The sequence below is a fragment of the Hippopotamus amphibius genome, chromosome 1 (genome assembly GCF_030028045.1).
Source record: "Hippopotamus amphibius kiboko isolate mHipAmp2 chromosome 1, mHipAmp2.hap2, whole genome shotgun sequence".
NCBI classification, from domain to species: Eukaryota; Metazoa; Chordata; class Mammalia; order Artiodactyla; family Hippopotamidae; genus Hippopotamus; species Hippopotamus amphibius.
The window spans coordinates 214350964-214367342 of record NC_080186.1 but is presented as its reverse complement, the minus strand read 5'-3'; the positions used below and the strand labels follow the sequence as shown (position 1 = coordinate 214367342).

General features: G+C 43.5%; 1 protein-coding gene across 2 annotated transcripts in view; it reads right to left on the bottom strand.

Moving 5' to 3' along the window:
- ARSB (arylsulfatase B) overlaps positions 1–14919 on the bottom strand; it is a 159597-nt gene extending 144678 nt beyond the window's left edge. For both annotated transcript variants that reach the window (XM_057740441.1, XM_057740450.1), the window contains exon 1: positions 14439–14919. In XM_057740441.1, coding sequence (XP_057596424.1) covers positions 14439–14756 — 318 coding nt within the window. In that variant the 5' untranslated portion in view covers positions 14757–14919. The remainder of the gene's footprint in view (positions 1–14438) is intronic.
- Between the last annotated feature and the right edge of the window lie 1460 nt (positions 14920–16379).

Sequence of the window (16379 nt, the reverse complement as noted above, 5' to 3'; positions counted from 1 at the left end):
TGAAAAGGCTATTAAAATAACCCTCACTTTTTCATCTGCATATCTGTGTGAGGCTGAATGTTCTTCAACAACTTCTACCACAACAATATAGAGTTGACCATTCAGCAACTGGGGGCTGGGGCACTAACTCCTGTGCCGTTGAAAATCTGAATATAACTTCACAGTTGCATCCAGCGATGCAACCAACCGCAGATCATGCAGTATCATATTACGTGTTCAGTGAACAAAATCCACGTATAAGTGGACCCTCGCAGTTCAAACCCATGTTGTTCAAGGGTCAAATGTATTTCACAGGTTGAATGCAGAATCAGATGAAACAATCTAGTTATCTTCTATTAATAGAAGACATACAAAAATATAAAACAACGTCACTCTTCTCGTGTAATTCTCTTGTTTTGGAAAATAGTTATTTCCCCTAAGTTATTTATGTTTGACACGTAGTGGAATTATTATGGCTATTTTTCAATGAATAAAAAGTGTTTTTAAATTTCTATTTTAATTTCTGATACAGTAAATTTTGAAAGGTACAACCACATAAACATAAGCTCTATAGGGTCTTCAAGTTTTAAGCCTGTACAGAGGTTCTAAAACCAAAAAGCTTGAGAACAATGCTATGTCTGAGAGTGATCACTGTTATGAGGAAGATAAAGTAGAGAGGGAGATCGTGACAGAGGTGATTCTTTAGAGAAGATGCCAAAAGATAGCTTCTTTGAGGAGGAGAGATGCGAGCAGAAATCTGAATAAAGTAAGAGAGTGAGACGAAGTCTTGCAAAAATCTGGGGCAGAGCAGTCTAGGCATGAGGAATGAGAAGTGCAAAAGCCTTGAACTCGCTAGGTAAGTTTGAAGGCCACATGGAAACCCGTGTGGCCCTTGTCACAGCTCCTGTGCTAAGGGCTCATACTGCACCCACTGCTGGGGCACCAGGCGGGGCGGGGGGGGAGGGCAGGTCCCTAGGTCCCTGGTGGCTTCCCTCCTTGCCTACCCAGTCCCTCCCTTCCCTAAAAGGCCATCCCCTTCCCGCATCCCTTGTCCCTGCTGAGCCAGGGAGGTGCTCTTCTCTGTCTGAAGTAGGACTGGACTCTCACACTTAATTCTGCACTGCTGCAAGCTTTCCTTAGCACTCACTGGGCGCTTCTGATTTCCCTAGAATAAGTGGGGCTCTTGGGACACCAGAGGTTGGCAGTGCCAGTTCTCAACCCGGCCAAGACTCTCTGGTGCCTCCATTAGCTGTCAGGTGGGTAGCAAGCAATTATTAATAAGTGGTAAAAAAAAATGTGGTTGCAAATGATTTACTAGCTCTCATAATTTAAAGCAGAATAGCACAAAGCTCAGAGACTTAAGTCCCATTCCAGCTCTTTCACTAAGCACATACTAAACACTGAACAACTGCCATGGTAAGACTGTAAGCACTGTCATCAATAACACACCACGCCCTCTCACCTACATCTCAATATACTTTCTTGAGGAGCTGGGGTGGCATCGTATAGAACATGCACCTACGTCTGGGCCTGCCTCCCCCGGAGTGGGACGTGGTGCATATGAGCATCAAATGAAACGTGTGCTGGTTCGAACCCACAGTTCTGCTGGAGCTATTAAATACTGATTTATCACTGATTTTCTCAGAATCAAATCCTGACTACTCAGACCAGACAGATTCTTGCCTTGTTTTGTTTTAAACTCATGGCAGTAAACAGATACAAAGTAAGCACAAGACAAATCACAATCTTTCCTTACAATTTATTACAAGCTACTTACTATTAAATAGCTTTCTCGTATACTTTGACATTGTCTTGAATTTCATTTTTCGTGCGTCTGTCCAGAGCCAACCCTTCTGACACTGTACCTGCTACTGCTTGATTGTCACGATACCTTTCCAGTTCCTAAAAGAACTATGTGGAATATCTTTATTTTCATTTTTTACTTTTATTTTTTTATTTATTATTTTTTAAAAATAAATTTATTTATTTATTTATTTATTTAGGCTGTGTTCGGTCTTCATTGTTGTGCCTGGGCTTTTCTCTAGTTGTGGTGAGCGGGGGCTACTCTTCTGTGTAGTGCACGGGCTTCTCATTGCAGTGGCTTCTCTTGCTGCAGAGCACAGACTCTAGGCGTGCGGGCTTCAGTAGTTGTAGCATGGGAGCTCAAGAGTTGTGGCTTGTGGGCTCTAAAGCACAGGCTCAGTAGTTGTGGCACATGGGCTTAGTTGCTCCGAGGCATGTGGGATCTTCCCAGCCGAGGGACTGAACTCGTGTCCCCTGCATTGGCGGGCAGATTCTTAACCACTGTGCCATGAGGGAAGTCCTGGAATATCTTAAATGTTAAATTAAACTGGGTTTATTTTGCTATCTTGATTGTATGGTAATGGTTTCACAGGCACATACATATCAAAACTTATCAAATTGTATACTTGAAATACGTACAGTTTACTGCATGCCAATTACACCTCAATAAAGCTTTTAAAAAATAAAAGTGAGTATAAATTTTCTATCGAGACTTTTATGCCTTCCCTAGAAATAACTGAATACTTACACTGGGATATGTGCCAGACGCCCTTCATTTGCCCTCCAAATCCCCAATCTGCCTTCTGTCCTGTTGCCAGCCTGGGAAGCTGACCTACAGGGACCACATCAAAGGACTCTTGCACCTTCTGGTTCTGATTGGGTTCAGCCAGTGGGTAGCCCGAACTGGGATTGGAGGGAGGGAAGAGGCGAGTGGCCCTGGGCTGCCAGGCTGTCTGTATCCTGCAGACCATCCCAAAGGTGGCCTTCTCTACAGGACTGTTTCTAGGTTTTGATCACTCCTCTTTTCATTCCGCCCTTCTGGTATATGGGTAGTAACAGCTCCAGTGGTTTATACACTATCCCTTGTGTTTCCCCCACACATTCACACTTTTTAACACAGTCCCTTTGTGGAGATCAACTCAATGCTTAGAGATGACCTAGAGGGGTGGGATAGGGATGGTGGGAGGGAGGCTCAAGAGGGAGGGGATATAAGATATGTGTATAAATACAGCTGATTCACTTTGTTGTACAGCGGAAACTGGCAGAAGATGGTAAAGCAATTATGCTCCAATAAAGATCTAAAAAAAAAATTTTAAAAAGAAATAAAACAGTCTCTTTGTGAATAAACCATCCCTAAATCATCCGAATTCGAATGTGGCATCTTTTTCCAGCTGGGATCCTGAATAATAAGGATGTTACAACATCCAGGCTGGGAAAGGGAAACATCAGTCTCTAAACATACACATTCACATGCATAAATCCCTCAAATAATGCAAGGATTCTGTCCACGGTTAACACTAGAAGTTTACTCAATAGAAATTTTTGAATCCTGGGTTCAAAAACTTCATAATATATACTAATTGGCACCAGTGGAGGATAAGGAAGCATAATATTTTATGGAGTTCAAAAGACCCAATGGAGACAAATGTTATGTGCAAATTTCTTTACATGGAAAGCTCATCCATCACATGCAGAGAACGAACTCCGATTGCTGTAAAGCACTGCCAAGGGATGCTATGTGATTCGCTTTTCCAAGGCCATGGGCACCACGCCAGGTGGTCAGCTGAAGCCTGCCTCTATTATCCACAATCACATGGAGCAGGGAACCTTCTTTTCAGTCCCTGAGAATTTATCTGACAGAGCATTTTTATGGCATTACTGGGGGAGCAGAAGCCAAAGTCTGGATGATGGCCAAAAACATGTTTTTGGTCTGTTCAAACACTGTTTGAAGTACGGAAGCTGTAGTGTGTAGAGAAGCAGTAAACAGGCGAATGCAGTGCTGGTTCCAACCCAGCACTTGAGTTTAGCACAGAACTGGAGAGCCACACCATGCTTCACGGGGCAGGATGATAACAGGGCCCCAAGAAGGATCAAAAGAAAAGAGAAGCATCCCTTTGGCAATGCAACAGCATCTAAAACAATTCCATTCTAACACCAATCTTCAGTGTTTGGAAAGTAGGTGTTGAATGGAGAGGGTCCTATAGATAATATACGGAAGTCCAAAGGTACTCTCTCTCTTTCACATGTAGCTGTCTCTTCTTCACTGAATCAAATCCTCAAAAAACAGCTTCTCCTAAGATTTTACTTGACTTTGGTCAAGGATTCCCTCCGCAAAGGCAAAGGGTCAACAAATTCAGTAAAGGACCTGGCTTGTCTCTCAGTTCTTTCTATGAGATAACTGACAGAAACCCTTGTTTACTTGTTTTGTTGCATGTAAAAATTTATTTGATCCTGTAAGTTATTTTGTCCCCTGTAGACCTGGAATATATTATCAGTGTGGTCTCATGAGCATAAAAGAAAAAACCAGTCTCCTGGAGGAAAAGAAGAGGAGGACAGCTCCCACATTAGAACCTCTTACAATTTCCCCTTTAAGAGGTCTGGACAGTCTGTTGATTAATGATCTATTTAGAAGCTCAGAGCACTATATTTTAGCTACACTTACAATAAACTCTCCCAAAGGCCAGGTGACCCACTGTTACATACATGCCGATGGACGCTATTTCTCTACAAACCTCAGCAGCGTTGGGATAATATCCAGGTGAACAGAGGAAGATGCTGTCCTGTCAGTCTGACCTGACCAAGATGAACTCATTGCAACCATGTATTTGTGCAACACCTCCTGCTGCAATACTTGAAAATTCAGCAAAACGGCAGCTCTACTCCTCTACTTTACACACCAGAGAACCCAGAAGGAAGCTTCATGACCAGAACACAATCACGGAACATGCTGGTGGCTGGCCAGGAGTCCGGAACTGCCAGCCTGGGCCTGGGCCAGAACACTACAGGTTTTAACCACAGTCAAGTACCACTCACGCCACCTTAGGGTTTCTTCTTGGAGATGCCCCACAGAACAAATGGATAGTGGAGAATCTGCTCCCACCCCTCTGCGCCTTCTATAAAGCGGTCAGCTGCCCATGCTGCTGAAGCCAAGAGCTACAGAACACACATTATGCTGGGGGCCTGGCTGTGCCATCTGGCCTGGTCCTTCAGAACTCAGGCTGCAGAAATGGCTGGTGTCACTGACAGTTTTAAGGGTCTATTTATTTTGGTGTTGATTAGCATAGAGTGTAAATCTCTGACTAAACCACAAAGGGATGTTGTTTGTAAAAGGAATAAACAAGGCAAAAACTGTTTCAGTGCCTTCCTCTGTTTAAATTATAAATCCAACCAAAAGCCCAAAATGAAAAGGAAGGAAAATATGAAGGAAAAAGAATTTTTAGAAAAGTGATATGATGAAGGGAACAAACACAGAGTCACCAGACAGTAACAGCTTACGTACAAAGTGATTCTTGGAATAACAAACCTCCACTGTCAATCAACCAAAAAAACCCCATAAGTCAGTGGGTCATATGCCTCTCAACCCCAAACTTATTTCCTTATTTCCTCTTTTCCAATCACTTGGGAAGTAAAAAGGTAAAAATAAAAAAAAAAAATTTTTTTTTTAATATCTTCAACACTTGCAGACTAAGGCCGCCAGCTGCCCCTTCCATTTTGGGAAAATGCTTCTGGGCTCTGGCTAGGCTTAGGAGGGACACCCGGCTTCAGTGAAAACAAAAGACCCATTGGAGCAAGTCATCCCCAGGGTTCCCTGCGTTGAAGCCCTGACGTGTTTTAGCAGGCGGCCACCTTGCTTGTCAGTATGGAGCTGATGCATCCCTTACTCCTCCCCTTCAATGAGCACAGGAATAAAGACTAGCAAGTGCTTTCTCTTTGGAGGCACCTATGGCCTTTGGACTACATGCTCCTTTTATCACTCACTCTTTCGATGCCTTTGCCAGGAAGTCGTATGAATACTGCTAACGTGTGACTACATCTTTCCCCAAGACTCGCCCCCTTTATTCCAACTCCTGACTCCTCTTTGCGCCACTTGTAATCTTAGAGTCCAGGGAGAGGCGACCAGGGACAAGAGACACTGAGAGGCAAGCACTTGGAGCGCTGATAAAGAACGGGCAGGCAGGACACGGACGGCAATGAGGAAAAGCAGCAGGGAGGTAAGGGCATCCCCAGGCAGAACTGCTTCCTCTTTTCACACCACAGTGTGCAATGCCCTGTTCTGCCTGCAGCCATGGGTCTTTCCTACTCATATTCTCCAAAAAAACTTGAAGCAAAAGTCGAAAATTACCCACCATGTTCCCACACAGCTTCCTTCCTAGATTTCCTGTTCAAGATTCTGCTTCAGGCGTGAGTGAGAAGGCGTGAAAGTGTCTTGTCCGTTTATCAATGTGATTAAGAGAAATGTGGCGTGGGTCCCTTAAGAATGAAACCTTGGCAACATCTTGTCATCTTTCATTGCTTCTATCCTCTGCCAAGGTTTATAGAGTTCTGGTGGAGTGGCCCCCTCCGTTCCCAAGGTAAGAATGTTCCCAGCTGAGGATCAAAGTTACTTTACTCATTTTTTTCCCCAGAAGGAAGTGTTTCTTCTAAGCCCTGCCAGTTTTGTTACCCTTTCATCTTTTTAATTTCTTAAAAAGGAAGCCAGGGCACCGGCAATGACCTGTCAACTCTAAGCAGTTAAGACAGTGAGCTCTTTCAGGAAAGGGCTGGTGTTGAAGCACTTAGCACATTCATTCATTTAGCGGCTCAACTCCAGGTGCTTCTCTGGATCAGAGACAAGTGAGGCAATCTCGTGGAGAAGTCGCACCTCAGAACAGACAATCACGCTTAAAATGTGAACTAGGGACTTCCTGGGTGGCGCAGTGATTAACAATCTGCCTGCCAATGCAGGGGACACAGGTTCAAGCCCTGCTCCGGGAAGTTTCCACATACCTTGGAGCAACTAAGCCCATGTGCCACACTACTGAGCCTGTGCTCTAGAGACCGTGAACCTCAACTATTGAGCCCATGTGCCGCAACTACTGAAGCCCACGTGCCTAGAGCCCATGCTCTACAACAAGAGAAGCCACCACAATGAGAAGCCCAGGCACCACAATGAAGAGTATCCCCCGCTCGTAGCAACTAGAGAAAGCCTGTGTGCAGCAACGAAGACCCAACACAGCCAATAAATAAATTAAATAAATAAATTTATTTATAAAATGTGAACTAGACATACATACACTACCAACTGTAAAATACATAGCTAGTAGGAAGCTGCTGCATAACAGAGGGAGATCAACTCGATGACTGGTGATGACTTAGAGGGGTGGGATAGGGAGGGTGGGAAAGACTCGCAGGAGGGAGGGGATATGGGGATATATGTATAAATACAGCTGATTCATTTTGTTGTACAGCAGAAACTGGCACAACAGTGTAAAGCAATTATACTCCAATAAAGAGCTAAAAAAAAAATAAAATAAAAAATAAAATAAATAAAAAAAATTTAAAAATGTGAACTAGGATTGCAGAGGTGTAATGAACATTTTGTACTAAATAAAGTCAATTTGTAAGAATAAGGAAATTTGGTATTTTCAAGTCTTCTGTTCAAACTAAAAGTGGCATACAAATTCTATTTAAAAAGCTGAAGGATTTTTATTTATTTATTCTCCCACTTTTATAAACATCTTTATTACGTGTCTTTCATTTTTTATTTTTTTGGTACCCCAGGCAGGATGTGAACCCACAATCCCTGGCTTAGGATATATGTGGGTTATTTTGTTTTGTAGTTTTGTTTTTTTTTAATTTATTTATTTATTTGTTGGCTGCATTGGGTCTTTGTTGCTGCACACTGGCATTCTCCGCTGTGGTGAGCAGGGGCTACTCTTCATTGTGGCTTCTCATTGTGGTGGCTTCTCTTGTTGTGAAGCACGGGCTCTAGGCGTGTGGGCTTCAGTAGTTGTGGCATATGGGCTCAATAGTTGTGACTCACAGGCTCTAGGGCACAGGCTTAGTAGTTGTGGCACATGGGCTTAGTTGCTCTGCAGCATGTGGGATCTTCCTGGAGCAGGGATTGAATCCATGTTCCTTGCATTGGCAGGAGGATTCTTAACCACTGTGCCACCTAGGAAGTCCCCAGGATGTATGCGTTTTTTTATTGAAATATATTTGACATATAACATTATATAAATTTAAGGTGTATCACATGTTAATTTGATACATTTATACATTATGAAATGATTGTAGTGATAATTAGCACCTCTATCACATTATATAATTATCCTTTCTTCTACGGGTTGGAATCATTAAGTTCTAGTCTCCAAGCAAGTTCGATGGTTATAACACTATATTACCGTCTGTATTCACTATGCTGTGCATTAGATCTCTGGGTCTTATCTGCTACGTGTTACAAGTTTGTACTCTTACACAACAACTGTGGTAACAGAGACAACCTGATACTGGCATAAGATAAACATAAGGATAAAAATATTCACAAATCATATATCTGAAAAGGGTTTAGTATCCAGAATTACAAAGTGTTGGCAAGGACTTAGGGAAATTAGAACACACATACATTGTTGGTGGGAATGTAAAACGGTACAGCTGCTATGGAAACAGTTTGGCAGCCCCTCAAAAAGTTAAACATAGAGTTGCCATATGATCTAGCATTCTACTCCTAAGTACATACCCTAGAAAACTGAAAAAAAAAATTTGTTCATACAAAAACTTGTACATGGATGTTCACAGTGGGATTACTCAGACAAAAAGTGGAACAATCCAATGTCCATCAACGATGAATAGATAAATAAAATGTTGGCATATTCACACAATGGGATATTATTCAGCCATAAAAAGGAATAATACATATTACGATATAGATGAAAGGACAACTATTGTATGAGTCCCTTTATGCGAAATGTTCAAAATAGGCAAATTCATAGGGATAGAAAGTAGATTAGTGGTTGCCAGAAACTGGGGCAAGAGGAGAATGGGGAGTAACTGCTAATAGGTTTCATTCTGGGGTGACGCAAAGGTTCTGAAACTAGACAGTAGTGGTGGTTGCACAACCCTGTGGATATATGAAAAACCAATGACATATATTGGATTGGCCAAAAAGTTCATTCGGGGTTTTTCCCGAATGAACTTTTTGGCCAACCCAATATTTAAAATGATTAATTTTATGGCATGTGAAATATAACTTAAAATACACATATAGGGAAATAAAAAATATTATATACTGCTGGTAAGAATGTAAATTGACACCACCTATTGAAGTACAATTCTGCAATACTTATCAAAACTACAAATGCCTCTACCCTTAAACCCAGAAAATTCCTTTTCTAAGAATTTATCCTACAGATATATATTCAAACATGTGCAAAATGACATCGGTGCAAGGTACTGACTTCAGAATTCTCTGATATATCAAGAGGCTGGAAACAACCTGCATGTCCATCATTATGTGACTAGTTAAATTATGATACATCCATCTAACAAAATATTATGCAGCCATAAAAACTAATGAGGATGCTCTTTACACAACAATATGAAATTATTTCAAATGTTAAAAGAAAACATGAGGTACAAAACAGTGTGAAGAGTATGCTACCATTCTGACCATTTTGGAATGTGTAGAAATAGGGAATCATGGGACTTCCCTGGTGGCACAGTGGTCAAGAATCTGCCTGCCAATGCAGGGGACATGGGTTCGAGGACTGGTCCGGCAAGATCCCACATGCCACGGAGCAGCTAAGCCTGTGCACCACAAATACTGAGCCCGTGTGCCCCAAGTACTGAAGCCCACGCACCTAGAGCCCGTGGTCCACAACAAGAGAAGCCACCGCAATGACAAGCCAGTGCACCGCAACAAAGAGTAGCCCCTGCTCGGGCTAGAGAAAGCCCACACACAGCAATGAAGACCCAGTGCAGCCAATAAATAAATAAATTTATTAAAAAAAAATAAATAGGGAATCACTATGCTGTGTACTAGGAACTAACATAGTGTTGTAGGTCAATTATACTCCAACAAACAAACATATACAGAAATAGAGATCACACTTGTGGTTAGCAGAAGTGGGGGAAAGGGGAGATTGAATGAAGGTTGTCAAAAGGTACAAACCAGTTATGAGATAAATACATACTAAGGAACATGATAACTGTAACTAACACTGCTGCATGTTATATATGAGAGTTGTTAAAAGAGGAAATCCTAAGGGTTCTCAGAGGAAAAATTATATTTTTCTTTTCATTTTTATGAGATGATGGATGTTCACCAAACTTACTGTGGTAGTCATTTCATGCTGCGTGTTCATCAAATCATTATGCTGTACATCTTAAACTTACACAGTGCTGTATGTCAACTACACATCAATAAAACTGAAAGAAAAAAGAACCCCCCTCCAAAGAAAGGGTATGCTACCACTCAAATAAAAAGAGAGGGAGGGGGAAAAAAAGAGAGAGAGAGGGAGGGGACTTCCCTGGTGGTGCAGTTATTAAGAATCCGCCTGCCAATGCAAGGGACATGGGTTCGATCCCTGGTCTGGGAGGATCCCACATGCCACGGAGCAACTAAGCCCGAGCACCACAACTACTGAGCCTGTGCTCTAGAGCCTGTGAGCCACAAGTACTGAGCCCTGTACCGCAACTACTGAAGTCTGTGTGCCTAGAGCCCATGCTCCGCAACAAGAGAAGCCATCGCAATAAGCCCTCGCACCACAATGAAGAGTAGCCACAACTAGAGAAAGCCAGCATGCACCAACAAAGACCCAATTCAGCCAAAAATAAATAAATAAGAAAATCTTTTAAAAAGAGAGAGAGAGAGGAATATCTACATATATACTTGCTTGTATATGCATAAAATACTTTGGGAAGGATATATACAATTCACATAGTGTTGTTTGCCTCCAAAGACAGGTAACTGGATGCCTAAGGCACAGAATGTGTGTGTGAGTGCACCTGTGTGTACGGAGAGATTTTTTTTTTCAGTGTAAGCCCTTTGGAAACTTTTGAGTTTTTAAACCATGTGAATGGATTTCCAATTCAAAATATAAATAATATATAGATTTTAAAAAAGATTTTTAAAATAGTGAATGAATCAGTTATAAGGCTGTGGGAAGAACACTAGCCTAATTGTATAGAGACCTGAATTCTAGCTCCTGGATTACCAGTAACTACTTAGCTCATTTGCTGATCAATCTCCCTCTCCCTTCCATCTAAACTCCATGCATTTTTCATCAAAGTATGCAAGTTTTAAAAGGTTCGAATGTGAGGATTCTGAACAGTTAAATGTCTCAATATAGAAGGCTGAATTCATGTTCCTTTTTCAACAAGTTCCTAGCCACACAGCAAGCAGCTCCTGCAACTCATAAGGCAGTGTTGGGCAAGATTAATCTCTCTTCCTACCAGTAGATGGAGATAGTGGGTATGATAACGTGCTTTTGCCAAGTTAGAAACCTGCTCTAGGGGACACAGAAACCTTAGAGTCAAAAAAATTCAGAGGCATAAAGAGCCTTACTCCCATATTTTATAGACATGGAAAACGATGTCCTTTGACGTCAGAGTCTGAAGGCTGTCATGGCAAAGACTGAAACCTGCATCTCACAACTCCCAACGGGTCTTCTTCACTAAATATTCTTATAAGCTAAAAACCTAAAACTCAGAATTTCTTGAGAACACAAAGTTCAATCAGTCAAAACTTGTTTATCACTTTGCACTTTTCTAATCTAAAGTCAGATGATTAAGGAAGGTGGCACCTCTATTAAAGCACGACTGTTAAGTTCACAGATATGACTATTAAGCAGTTCTTTCCCGTACCTAATTTTGAAATAGTCAACAAATTTCCTTATTTTATTGGCGAAAGTTATGCACAACACATGACTCATTTCGAAAGAAAACCTCTCTCCCCATCTTCACTTTACACTTAACATCGGGAGTCCCTAACTTGAAACCTAATGGGTTAATTTTTTTCATCAAGATGTTTAGGAATGACCTAAATGTCAAAAAATAAGAGAGATTATTTAGTAGATCCGAAGCCACTCTTGTGAGGATATCTTTTAACGATTCTGAGTAGGCGATGTTGTGTAGTGGTTATAGAACTACTGCTTGGTTCAAATCCTGAACCACAACTTACCAGCCCTGTAACTTTGGGCAAGTTTCTTAACCTCTTCCTCAGTTTCTTTGTTATCAAATAGGGATGATAATAGTATCTACTTCATTGGGTTGCTGTAAGAGTTAAATGAACTACTACAGGGAAAATCTTAGAATGGTACCAGAATACCGTACCTGAGGCCAGTGAGCCTCCCTGGCTCTCCCAGAAGTACTGACTCTTTTAAAAGAGGACGCTTGCTAACCAAAGAGAATTGTTAATTCAGTCTCTTGAACTCAAACACAATAAAACAGGGGAGAAAAGTTAAGCAAAATGTTTGAGGAGGCTAGCTTGCTACATTGACTGGTCTAAACTCTTTTGGAGTAAGCAGCCTCTAACCCTTCCTTCACTTCTTAACCTCAATTTTTTGTTTCGTTTTTTTCCAAGATGGAATGTTGGTGACTGATCAGGGAGGATGTCCAGAGAAAAAAGCAGTCAGTTATGTGAACAAGTTTTTGAAGTGTGGTATTTGCTTTCCTGTTCAAGACTGTTGGAAGGGAGGAAGTTGGAGAAATGAATGGCCCCCCCATTCTCGCAATTTGAGCGCAGTTCTCTTATTTCAGATCAAATGCAAGACCATTTCGGCAGACCTTGTCTTCCCTCCTTTCCCTTCTTTACTCAGATGCTCTTTTACTCCTCCGAAGTGTCCAGGGTGAGATTTGCATCAGAGCAGAGATTCCCGATTCCACATAGCAGCCAGTAAGAACTGTGGAAATGTGGGAAGTACTTAGGGCTGTTGGTGAAGAGAACCATCCTTTATCTCCATTGCAAACTTTGAGTTAGTTTTCAGCCCATAGGAAAACTCTATCATTTCTGTTTCTAAAAGTCTTCAGACCACTATGCAAATCTTTATTGCAAGTGAACCCTCCCTTCCCTTGATCTCAGGACAATGTGAGGCTAGGGTTGATCTGAAAGGCTACATGAACACAGATTTGGGAGGGCAAGTTTCAAGCACATCCCTGTGACTTTCACAGTAAGGGCCCAACGTGTGGCTGTTAAATAAACAGTACATATATGTGGAGGTATGCTTCTGTTCTCAAACACTACCTGTTTATTGTATGTTTAACATGCTTATAATCAGAAAATGTCAATCTTATTCAGATTAAGAAGAAAAAAAAAGTCCAATTTTAGAGGCCTGAGATGACTAGTGGACGCAGGAAAGGCACAAAACCCAATTTCACCGCTTTCTCACTGTGTGATTCTGCCAACTAAAAATTGGCACTTGCCATCTGCCTCTACAAGGATTAAGTCACTGGCCACTGCAACTGCTGACCTTCAACACCCCCTGAAAGGAGCTCAGGGTGGAGATTAGGAAGGAGGCACGCTGTGCTCTGGGAAAAACTGGCAGAACTGGCCTTCAGATAGTTGGATATTTTCAGGAGAAGGTTTTACCAGCCAAATTCTTGCATTTCCTCATATCTAGAAAAGCACTAAAATCATTAACAGTGACACCTCTTTACGACTAACAGCAATCCTCTGTCAAAACGTGTGCTTGACTGCACAAACTCCCCTTGACTAAAATCATATATAATACTGACCTTCCACCCTACGTCTCTGAGGCAGCTTCTTGGAGCTATCTGAAATGCTGTCTCCCAGGCTACAGTCCTCATTCTGCTCCAAATAAAACTGAATTCACAACTCTCACATTGTGCATTTTTTTCAATCAACAATTCTTAACATGTCATTGCACCTCTACAGGCTTCCTTCCTAATGTGTAAAAGGGGATTAAAAATAACAGCTACCTCACAGGGTGTTTCAAGAATTAACTTTAAAAACAGTAAAGCACTACCCAAATGTTCTTGACATCCTTCGTTATATAATGTACGCGCGCTCTCTACAACTACACTTCACTCTGTTAACTACAGAGAAGTTTTTAAAAGAGATAATGTAGATGCTCAGAGGCGTTCAATACGGCTTACATCCGAAGGGAAAGTCAGCAGCCCAAGAAAAACAATCTGGTTTTCATTCCAGAGCTGCTGAGACCTTGGAAAAATTAATCTTTGGTTGGGCAGTCCTAACCTATGACCGCTGGGTTCCCAGAAACCAAAAGCGCATCCGCTGCGGGCGCCCCTTCATTGTCACGCTCCCCCTAGCTTTCCTGGCTCCCCATCTCTCTCTCTCTCCTCCACTCCTGGGCGCCGCGCCCGCTCCCTCTCCATCCTCCCACTTCCAGACAGCTCGGCAGAGTCCACTCGGATCTTCTGCCTACTCACCCACAACGCCCAGAAACCCTTTCACCCCGACCTTTTGAAAACGAAAGACAGGAAGGAAAAAAAAAAAAAAACCATCCGGGAGAGGTGGGGCGCCGGGGGATGCGGGGCGCCCTGAGCCGGGCATGCGCAGAGGCCGCCGCGGCTGCGGGCCTGGGAGGAGCCAGGACGGCGCAGCCCGGGCGAGGAGCCGCCTCCCTGGGATCCGGTGCTGGGGACCCGAGCCGGGCTGGCCAGCGCGGGCCGGGCGAGCGGCGGCGGGCGCCGCGTACCTGGTAGCGGCCGGTGAGCAGCTGGCTCCGCGACGGCGTGCACAGCGGCTGCGCGTAGTAGTTGTCCAGCAGCACCCCGCCGGCCGCCAGCGCGTCCAGGTGCGGCGTGCGGATTTCCGAGCCGTGGAAGCCCACGTCGTTCCAGCCCAGGTCGTCCGCCAGCACGAAGACGAGGTGGGGCGGCCGGCCGGCCCCGGAGCCCACGCCGGGCGGCGGCAGCAGCAGCAGCAGCAGCAGCCCCAGCGGCAGGACGGCGGGGGACAGCGGCCGCCGCGGCCCGGGGCCTCCGGGCGGACTCGCCGCGCTGCGCGGGCCCATCCTGCGCCGCCCGCGGTGCCCGCGCCTGTGGCGCCCCGCGCCCGGGGCACCGCTTAGAAAATCAGGAACTGGGCGGCCGGGGCCTGCCCCGCCCCGGCACCGGATTTCACCCCAGCCGGCTGCGGGCAGGAGAGGCCCGGCGCCCGAGCCCCCGCCGCCTCTGACCCGGGCCCGGGCCGCTGTGGTGGGGGAGGAGCCAGCAGAGGAGAACTCGCGCCCCCCCCCCCCCCCCCCCCCCCGCTGCTGTGCTCCGTGGAAACTCCGTTGATGCTTGATAGGAGCCAAGATCTCTTATCTTGCCACCGAAGAACTTTGCCTCGTGGCATCCTAAAAGAGGAGCAGATTTGGTCTTTTTACTAACTCTTCACAGCTTACAAAGCATTTTTCACAGCCCTCATCTCTAAAAAATCTCCAAACAACCCTGGCAGCTAGGAATCACAATTATTGTTTCTCTCTCTCTCTTTTTTTTTTTTCCCCAGAAAAAAAGAGCTTGTAGTTGGTTGAGCCTAACCCAAACCCAGTTCTGATTCCAGATCTGGAGCTATGATGTTTTAAAGGTCTTGAAAGAATAATTTCCAGCAAAAGAACCCAGCCTCGTGCAGGTGGAGGGACGATGAAGGGGCAGTGGTCTGGATGATGTTTCCGATTCATTTAGGAACGGCGTACGCCTGTGAAGCCACTTCCTCCCCACTAGAAAAAAAAGGGGTCAGATACACACTCCGACTGCATGGTGCCCTTTTGAAGATGCAGTTTTACTTAGGTTCCCCTGAGTGTTGATTGGGGTGCTGTGTGGCCATTGAGTAGCTCATTAGCTTGTCCGGTTCATGAGCCCTTTACAAGCTGGCTCCCCCACGATCAAGTAGTGAACCAAAGAAGTATAGTATCTAATTTGCCTGAAATAAACTGTGGATGGAAAGAACAGTTCCCTTAGTCACATGCTCATTGAATTGGGAAGTTAACCTCATGAGCAGTATATTCCCATTGTCATCAAGACTCTGCCTGCTCTGTGTCTGGAAATAGATAATAACTGTTAAAAGTTGTAGGGGAAGAAATTTTACACAGCATCCTTCCAGGTTATCTGCATCTGATTCCATGGGAATCATTTTACACCTTTATAGGTTGTCGGTAACCGGTAGGGATGGAAACTAATTCTTGTTTATACATATGCAAATGAATTCTATGCAGTGGTGTGGCATCCTCACCACCACCATGGAAAAGTTTTGCCTCCACTTACACATTTATTTAATATTCCTGATCTGTTCCTTGAATTGTCCTTTGAACTGGTGTTAACATATTCTCTGTTTTCTCATTAATGTTAAGTAAAATCTTTAACGTATTCATTTTTATATATGTATTAGGGTCACGATTTTATCTTTTTTTGAAAATTATTCTTTAACGTGGATGTTTCCCTCTTTCATACATAGAATTTTTTTTTCTTTGTATTAAGTAGATTAGTTTATGTTACATCCACTTTTCACCACTGGTGGAATCAATGAAACTTAGCAGGGAAGAACATTTTCTAATTTAGCATTAAAGTAAAAATAGTTTTGAAGCACGTTTGACTCTCAGTATGTTAAGGCATGAAAATTCCATTTAAAGACCCTGTAAGAAATCTTAAAGAGC